At 44.2% G+C, this 9,798-nt stretch overlaps 1 protein-coding gene across 1 annotated transcript; it reads right to left on the bottom strand.

Annotated features, from left to right (window-relative positions):
• Window positions 1-3,344: 3,344 nt before the first annotated feature.
• LOC144259683 (olfactory receptor 51G2-like) lies at window positions 3,345-4,313 on the bottom strand. Its single transcript, XM_077807989.1, has one exon. It carries the CDS (start codon window positions 4,311-4,313, stop codon window positions 3,345-3,347), a length of 969 nt encoding a protein of 322 aa, XP_077664115.1.
• Window positions 4,314-9,798: the final 5,485 nt, after the last annotated feature.

The raw sequence follows: 9,798 nt of genomic DNA, 5'->3' as shown, positions 1-9,798 counted from the left end.
AAAACCAAATATAACATATTAAACAGCAGCTGTAAAAAAAGGAAAAATGGGAAATGTTTGAGGAAACAAGGAACCCCTCTTTATGAGCATGGGAAACACCAGCAACAGCCATCTCTGGGATGGAAGAAATGTTCCCAATTTGCTCCTCACATGTACCCAGCCTAGTGCCCAGGCCCTGGCTGCTCTGTGCTGATACTGCAGGGAAGGAACCTGCTCTGGCAGTGGCCGCACGCCCTCAGACTCTAGGTGGCAGGACCTTTCTCGCCAGCATCTGTCCTCCCAGCAGATTCACATCCCACCTTCTGAGTCCAGCCTTCAACGCCCTCTTCTCTAGTGACGACTCCCTGTGCTGGGCGGTTTGCAGATGTCCCCACCTGGCTCTCCCCAGCTCCTCCTTGTGCTTGGCTGCTGGGTTACTTGTGACATGGCTGGTACCCACTATCTTGGCTCTGGCCCCACAGATCATCTGCCTTTCTTTCTCTCCCCATGATATACTCTCCTTGTGATCAGAAGAAGTGCTTGAGTTGGAGCCCTCTCTGTTTAAAAGTTGTAGGGTTTCCAATTCGACTTTGGAACAAAAATGCCCCCTCGCTTGCAAAGGAGCTGGAACAGGCCTGGCTACCTGGCCCACTGCCTCCAGAACTTGGAGATAGGTCTAGTTCCGAGACAGGTAGCCAAACTGCAAAAGACGTGGGCACTAATCAGCACCCTCAGGAGAGGGAGAGAGGGAGCAAGAGAGGGCCTTTGAATCTATGAAGATGAATATGGCAGACTGTGCAGAACAAATTAACAGAAGGCTTCATGGTATGCAGATTTCATTAATGAAGGGCATATTAAGGAAGGATTTAAACAAATAAGTAAATATTAATCACAATGATTTACTATGAAGAGCAAGGTAAAAATGCTGAAAAATTATATTTTATTATGGTGACATCAATAGTTAAGTCACAGTTAAAGTTGAGTCAAGTTTTGCTCTTAGAGCAGGGATTCAACTGCTGTGTCTATGAAATATTGTGTAGCTTTAGCCAACACAGCAACACTTATTCTCTGAGTGCAGAATGAGTTTTCAGAGAATTTACAAGTCAACCTGCTAAGTAGTTTAGGAATGCATAAACGTGGTCTTCCTCCCTTGAAACTCCTTCTTCCTTAAATGTATTCCACTGAACAACCTAATTCCCTGGACAAAACAGGATACTTTATTCAAGAAGGAGAAGCTTGAAGGGTACAGGACTGCAGTTTTGCTAACTGTGGGGCGAACAATACAATCTTTCCTTTTGGGAGGTGGTGACCATAGTCGCTGGAGGGGCTGTACGGAGAATGCTCAATCAGGACAAACTGCAAGGAATAGGGCAGACAATCCCCAAAACTGGTGGCTTATTCTTATAATTGATTCACCAAAACAGTAACCAATCAGCTTCTATAATACCTTCCTGGTTCCCAAGAAGCAAAAATACCGTTCTCTTTAAGCAATCTAGCCTTTGGCTCCCACCCACACAGCCAAGTCCATCTATTAAGGGTTATAAAATCTTATTCACCATCTGTGAAGTTCAACTACTCTCAAGGGATCGGACACATTTCACACCAGGTAAAATACACACTGACAGACAATTCTTATTCACAAATCTAAGATATATTTAAAAGGAAAAGAAAGAGAGTTATTGTGGTAAAAGATTGTTATCCATACAGATATGAACCCAGTTCACAGGTCAGTTTCTAAGCAGAAATGGTGAGTCTGCCGATCTGTAGAAATCTTTCTGGAATTAATGGAAAAAGTCATAGTCCAATAGACAGTCCATATACAGAGTGTTTTCAATTTTTTCCATGAGAATTGCAGGGCTAATCCACAAGTCCTCCATCTTGTTACTTGAACATCCCCTGACAAAGCTTAAGCAGATCTGAGATAGTAAGGATCAGGCCCCAAAGTCCCTTTATAGCTGAAATTCAGCTGATTAGCCTCCTGTCCCCAAATGACCACAGCAGGCTGAAGAATGGATGAAGAATAAGTAATGTGCATTTTTGCCTTGAAATAAATCTCTATTTCCTATGTCTACACTGATAACTAGCAGCATTGATTACCATAAGGTCATTAACCATTGAAATGGTTCACAGGTAGTTTACTACAAACTTCTAAGAGAAATAAAGACAATGATATTATAAAACAAGTTTCATCAAAATGGTAATATCCCCTTTTGACCTCTGAATCAAGAGAATAGGTCATGAAACAAGACTTACAGGAACTGAAATTTATCATCTACAAGCTAATTTGGTCACATTGTTGAACTTGTAATAAGATATAGGTAAACCCAGACAAATATAATTAGTATATACTTTTGATTCTGTAACAATATATGCCTATATTTCAAGAACTCTAGTTTATTTACGGTGGCTTTGCTAGCTATCCATAAGGAACGGCCCTGTTTCCCATTTCAATACTTTTCTAATATGTCCTTAAGGGTTGCTTTTAGTCACAGAGGCACTTGGATACCGTGGGCCATATTGGCTCCGAGTGAGACAGATTAGACAGACCAAATCAGTGCCCCTGTCAAGGTTCCTCCCACACTCTGAACTCTAGGGTACAGATGTGGGGACCTGCATGAAAACCTCCTAAGCTTACTTTTACCAGCTTAGGTTAAGACTTCTCCAAGGTACAAATTAATTTTATCTTTTGTCCTTGGAATAACCACTGCCACCACCAAACTCGAACTGGGTTTAATGGGAAACATAGTTTGGACACATCTTTCCCCCCAAAATCCTCCCAACCCTTGCACCCCACTTACTGGGAAAGCTTTGGTTAAAATCCTCACCAATATGCATAGGTGACCACAGACTCAAACACTTGGATCTGAGAACAAGGAAAAAGCATTCAGTTTTCTTACAAGAAGACTTTTAATAGAAATAGAAGTAAATAGGAGTAAAGGAATCACCCCTGTAAAATTAGGATGGTAGGTACCTTACAGGGTAATTAGATTCAAAACATAGAGAATCCCTCTAGGCAAAACCTTAAGTTACAAAAAAGACACACAGAGGGAAATAGTCATTCTATTCAGCACAGTTATTTTCTCAGCCATTTAAAGAAATCATAATCTAACGCATACCTAGCTAGATTACTTACTAAAAGTTCTAATACTCCATTCCTGGTCTATCCCCGGCAAAGCAGTATACCGACAGACACACAGACTCTTTGTTTCTCTCCCTCCTCCCAGCTTTTGAAAGTATCTTGTCTCCTCATTGGTCATTTTGGTCAGGTGCCAGCGAGGTTACCTTTAGCTTCTTAACCCTTTACAGGTGAGAGGATTTTTCCCTGGCCAGGAGGGATTTTAAAGGGATTATCCTTCCCTTTATATTTATGACAGCCCGCATTGGAGTCTGTTAGTGGAATAGTTTTGAAAGATCTTCATGATCCGTTTACGAATCTCTTTGGTTTTCATGCTGTATACAATGGGATTGAGAACCGGGGGGAAGAGGAGGTGGAGATAAGACAGAAGAATTTGACTCTGAGGGAGAGCCTGTTTCTTGAACCTTTGAATCATAGACAAACTGATCAGCGGGGTGTAGAAAAGCAGGGTGACGCAGATGTGGGAGACACAGGTGTTTAGAGCCTTGAGACGCTCTTGCCAGGACGTAATACGCAATAGAGTCTGAAGGATCATGATGTAAGACAAGACAATGAGCACTGAGTCTAATCCCAGAGAAGAAAAGAGAATAAACAAACCATAGAAGCTGCTGGGCGTAGTGTCTGTGCAGGCCATCTTCATCACATCTTGATGCAAACAATATGAATAAGAGAGAGGTTGAATCTTGCTGTATGGCCACCTCTTGAGAAGAATGACAGCTGGGATATTCAGACCACTAGCCCTAATTATTATCACCAGCCCTATGTTTCCTATCCTTGCACTGGTTAAAGTCGAAGCGTATCTCAGCGGGTGGCGTATTGCAACAAAGCGGTCAAATGCCATGGCTAATAGTACAGACGATTCCATCATGGAGAAAGTTTGAATAAAGAAAAGTTGGGTCAGACAGAGATCAATGCCAATTTCTCTGGCGTTAAACAGGAAGACGCTGATCATAGTTGGCAAGGTGGAAACAGATAAGCCAAGGTCAGTGACAGACAACAGAGAAAGGAACATATACATGGGCTGATGGAGACTGTGCTGTGTCTTGATCACAAACAGAATCAGACTGTTTCCTAGAATTGCAATGAGGTATATGGAACAGAAAGGGATGGAGATCCAGGGGCCATCAGCTTCCAGCCCTGGGATCCCTGCCAGGAGGAATCTTGCAGGACTGATGTTGGTTTCATTGCAGGTTGGCATGATGCACTGGGGAGGTTCTGGTCAGTTTCTTAAACCACATCCCCTACAATTAAAAGCAACATGATTGAAAATATGTGACAGCAAGTCAGAAAATATGGCCCATTCTGCCCCCGCTCTTCAGACAGGTTGGAGTCAGTACCTTGATTAAAAACCCTGGTGGTACTCACACCTCCCCACATCAGTTATAAAATCCCATTAATAATAATATTGTGTTCTAATATAGAGCTTTGCATTTATAAATCTCAAAGTGATTTACAAAAGTATCAGTGGGTCTGATTCAAAGCCCACTGACACTCATCAGAAGGAGGATGTAGAGCCTCATTTAACTGAGGGGGAAACTGAAGCACAAAACAGGTAAGCAACTTGTTCAAGGTCACTCAGGAGATCAGTGACAGAACTCAGGTCTCCAGGCTCTCAACTGAGTGCCCCTTCACTAGACTAGACCACACCCTCTCCCCTAGATGGACCTTGGCATATGAAGACTTCTATGAACTTATTATTAAAGGGAACATAAGAAAAGCAGAGTGGACCTGAAGCAAAAGACTGGATCAGAACACTCGTACGTTCTGGAACAAGATTTCAGTCTGGATCCAGGTCTCAACTCTTTAGCTTGGATCCATGATAAAAAAGTAAATGTTTTAGCTATTTAAAAATCCTGTGAGAGGAGAACAATGATGTGTATTGTGAATGGTCCCCGGGCTGAGAAGCGTTCATAGAAACTACTCAGTGATGACTGACAGGGACTTCTCCAAAGCCACACAAGGAGGCTGTGGTAGAACAGGGAACACAATCCAGCTCTGCTGTGTTTTAGCTGTAAATAAGGCTGCCCTCGCTGTTGTACATGATTATGTATGTTATTATTGGAGGGGAAGGGGACGAAAAGAAAAGGAGCCTCTGAAGTCTGTGAATGTTAGCTGTGTCCTATCTTCATTCTAGATGCTTCCTTTGCTCACACTAGGTGAGATCCACCCCTGTGGAGAAAGCCAAAATTTCCTCAACCGGAAGTTTTGCCATGTGCAAAGTTTACAGTTTAAAGACCTATCCTCAGTTCTATGCAAGACACCAAGGGACATCAACGGACCCAACAGGCACTAAGCCACCAAAACACTCATTGAAAGTAAATTTTGTTGGAGCAAAGACAAAAAGCTCCATTTTCCCACTTATGGTATCCGAGCAGACACTCCAGGGGGTGTTATATGCCAAGCAAGCACCATGCCTCCGAAAGCTGCAGGAAATGCAGGGAGTGCAAGTCACCCTTTCAGAGGTTACCCACACTCTCTCCGATTGGGTAGAAACTATGGTCAGATTATTCAGTATTTGCCACTCCAGGGTTAACTGCACCCCTTCCTGTTAAGAGTCTGGTGCTAGTGACTGTCAGTCAGGTTATGGGTCTAGATAGACCACAGCTGGGATGTGGTATGGCCATGCTGAGGCTCCTTCTTACCATACACAGCCCCAGGCAAGTCAATGGTACTTACGAAAAAGTGCCACAGGGAGTTAAAAACACAAGCTGGCTTTCACTGGGGTTTGGGTTCTTCACTCATGGAAAATTCCGTGCTACAAGGGTAATGTTTGCACCATCTGGGCCCTCAGATTGCAAGCACCACAAGGGAGGGACCTGTCTTCCGAGGAGTTTGGGTCCTATATACAACAACGAATAACGTTGCTGATCATAAGAATGTGCAGGTCTCATTGGTTACAGATTAAACGTTCCAAGCAGTTGAGACTGGCTGTCCCTATCCGTGAAATAACTCCAGTGTGATCAGCGCACTTACCAAAGCCACGAAAGTAGCAGCTGGACAGTGTTCATCCTTGACTCCTGAGGAAGCAGAGCCTGAACAGCCTGGGCAGCAGCATTCCCTCTCTCTGCCAGGCACACAGTGCAGCAATGTTTATAGCCCAGTAGGTAAAAGCTCTAGAGGACAGATAATCAATTGGGAATCACCGTTGATCACATTGTTACATGTTTTAGCTTGACCAGCACAAATGGAAAAGACTTAAAAGGTGAATGATTTGAAGTATTTCTACAGCGACTGGTGCAGTGTCCCGGATTTAAGGGTAACCCAATTCACAAGATGTTTCGCAACATTCAGTAATCGCCCATCTCAGAGGTGGGCTAAATGGTGTAACTGCATGAGTCAGGGGACTGGCACTGACTTGCTTTCGATCAGGATTTGACACTGATATTTTTTTCTCAAAGAGACGTTAGTTCTTGTGAAAGGTGCCCGCTTGACAGACCTGCAGATGCCTGTGCTGTAAGGAGCCAAAATTCCACACGTACTATTGTGGATGGACAGCACCAAGGGTGTACTGTTCGGCACATGGGCGACTGAACTTGTAGTCTTTCCATTACCTGGATTAGAAACAATTTATTTTATTGTGCAACTTAAACAAAGCAGCCAGATCTCCCCACGGTTCCAGGGAATCTCCGACAGCACCCAGGTATATTCTGCAACCACAACATACATCCTCCTAGGAACAGCCAAAGCCAACCCCACACCATCCATTCTCCTCCTACTCCATCAAGCTCCATTCCAACCATGAACTCATTATGCAGCCCCTCCTCCAGCCCAGTAATCCTCTCTCCCCTTCTCCAGCCCAGTAATCCTCTCTTCCCAATCCCCAATCCCCTCCTCGCCCTGTCACCCATTTCCCCACTCCAGGATAAGGGGGCCTTTCCCCCACTCTCCTCTCACATGCCATCAGCCCCTCCATATTCCCTGCCCTGAGAGGACAAGGGGGGCTGCCATTTGCCCTGCCCCTCACAGGCCATCTGCCCCTCCATTTTACTCTTTTGGGCAGTTGTTCAGGGAAAAATTCTGCCTTCCCTCAGCTCATCTCCCTTGGAGCTCCTGGTTGCTCTCCTCTCTGATATGCCACTAAATCAGCTGCTTCCCTGTCTTTCTGCCTTACTCAAGCACTTTCCTCACACTTGATTTCTCTGCCCCATTGTCCTGATCATTTACTTGTTAAATGTTTGGCTTCCTTGAATTCAATTGGAAATGTAGCTACAAGATCAGTGGCTTTGGGAAGTAATCCTGCTGCTTTGGATAGGTCTGTGTCTTTGGATTGTAGCAGTTTTGAAACAGCATTTACTATTTCCCTGAATCCTTCTTTGGAGCACAATGAGAAAAACAAAACTAAAAATTTCCATTCATTTCTTTAATGCTGAAGGCTTGGAAACTTCAACGGCACTTTTGCTCAGGAGAATTATTTCCATGGGTGCCTTCATTGTCTCTAAACACTGAAGGTGAGAGGAAGGAGTGATTCACACTGGTTGTTGATCAATTGTGTAGTCAATTGCCTGACCAAGCTTTCATTTGCAATCATTTGTATGATATGATACCAGCTTTTTGGAAGGAGTGATGTTGCATGCACCTTATGCAGAACGTCTGCTCCGCAAAGTTACACATTTCAGCTTTTATCACGTATTTGAAGATTTCACAAGTTACACATCTCTTGAAATGTCACTGAAATCCCACCCATCAGTTTGTCCCTGTTCCCGCAATTAAGTGGGGAGCTCTAGCCCATAAGGACAGTTTGCTAGCTTGCTACAATGTGTTTTTTTCATTCATTTGATTGAGTCTATTATTTGGGGGGGGTTGTTTATGCTGAATTCCACTACATGTTATTCATAATTGTTGTTCATAATAGTTGGCTGGAACACAATGAACCTACAGGCCTCTATCCTCTATGATTATCTAGACCAAGTTAGTGTAAGGGTTTGTAACCTTTGGCATAGATAAATGGCCTACCAGTTACCCTGCTTGACTTTGGGGAACTCAATAGGGAACTGAATTAAATATGTTTACCATTGGTCTGGAACAGACCGGTAACTGCAGGGTACACTGCAGGACATGGAAGTCATAAGTTAGGCCAAGGGTAACGGTTTCAGGGAATAGATAATCAATATTACTATGTATGAATATATGTCATAATATGTTAATCTATAGAGTAAGTGTACCCGAAGATGTCTCTGGGTAAGGAAATAAGATTTGGGCATGATAGGCTGTGTCCTGATTGTGTGTTTAGGAAAAGTTAGCACATGTGACTCCATTTTGGTTTGGGGCCCACCATTGTTTAAATGCCAGCACATCATACACCAGGAGGAGTGATCCTTAGATACTGAATCCCTGTGAAAATCCTCCTCCTTGTCTCCAGCCTGCCTTGACTCCCAGTATCTGTTTTTTGTCAGTCTCTAACTCCCTGTCTCTTGGCCTTGATGTGAGGCCTCCCATCCTGATAATAAAAGTTACTGATGCATGGCTTTAGGACCATGCTGTGTAATTAACAAACTGGTATAGCACGAGGAATGCACCAAGCAGGGATAGGTGGTAGATAAGACAAGGGTTTGTTTATTGGCTAAGGTTTCCAATGCACAAGGGCAACATGCTTTGCTAAAAAGTATATAACCTTTGTATAATCTGTATTCAGGGTCCCCTCCTGGCTAGCAGGGGGGCACCACGCTCGAGCGTAATAAACTTAGTGTCTTTTGGGAACTCTGCAGTTGTGGACTTTGTTTCTGTGCCTCAGCCTAGATTTGAACTGTGCGTGACCTATCAGGTATAATTCGCAGCACTGGTGTGCGTGTCCTACCAGGTGTAATTCGCAGCATTTGTGTGCATGTCCTACCAGGTATAATTCGTAGCAGTTGTGTGCGTGTCCTACCAGGTATAATTCGCAGCACTTGTGTGCGTGTCCTACCAGGTGTAATTCGTAACAGTTTTGGCGACCACGAAGGGACTCTAGGCTCGCCCCAACAAGCGAGACTACACTCCTCCTCTGGGACAGCTCCCGCCGGCACAGGGTGAGTTCACCTTTGAGAACTCCAAGGAACGGGGGTGTGAGCCATCGCTTAGGCGATAAGGTGGCACATTTGGTGTCCTTTCGGTAGCCCATTATGGGTTCTGGGCAGAGTGTAAGTAAGGGGACCCCTTTGGCTGAAATTCTCGAGAATTGGGGGACTATTTCTGCTACCCATAGGTTAGGTAAAAAAACAAAACAAAACAAAAAAAAGCTGTAATCTTGTGCAAGGTTGAGTGGCCAGCACTAACAACTCAAACACCTTTTGACTGGCCACCGGATGGTTCCTTTGCTGGGGAAAAATTAACAGCGCTTAGGAAAAGGCTGGAAAACAAAGCTCCAGCCCAGATGGATTATTGGTATGTATGGAACAACTGGGCTTATGCGAGTGCGAAAGGACGTCCTCTTTCCTCCTCCTTTTCTTATTCACCTCAGGGGTCTCCAGCCCCATTCTGTGCTATGCCTGCTTCTGCCCCTCCTCCGGCTTACCCTCCGCTTTCTGACTTATGCCTGTCACCTCCTTGCTTGCCAATTAGCCGTGCTTTCTGTCCAGGTGACAAGCCTCATGGGGGGAGGACTCGGGTAGCCCTTGTAAGTAAAAATATTTAAGAAAAGAGACCAGGATGGCTGGGGGCTAGTTAAGAAGCCCACCCTCCTTGTTAATTTGGTAGTGAAACAAAGC

Source organism: Eretmochelys imbricata, chromosome 1 (genome assembly GCF_965152235.1).
Source record: "Eretmochelys imbricata isolate rEreImb1 chromosome 1, rEreImb1.hap1, whole genome shotgun sequence".
Lineage (NCBI taxonomy): Eukaryota > Metazoa > Chordata > Testudines > Cheloniidae > Eretmochelys > Eretmochelys imbricata.
The sequence above is the reverse complement of the archived record's forward strand: the minus strand, read 5'-3'. Positions and strand labels throughout refer to the sequence as shown.

Excerpts from the sequence above, each read along its gene's own strand:
- LOC144259683 (XM_077807989.1), bottom strand. The coding sequence starts at position 4,313 with ATGCCAACCTGCAATGAAACCAACATCAGTCCTGCAAGATTCCTCCTG.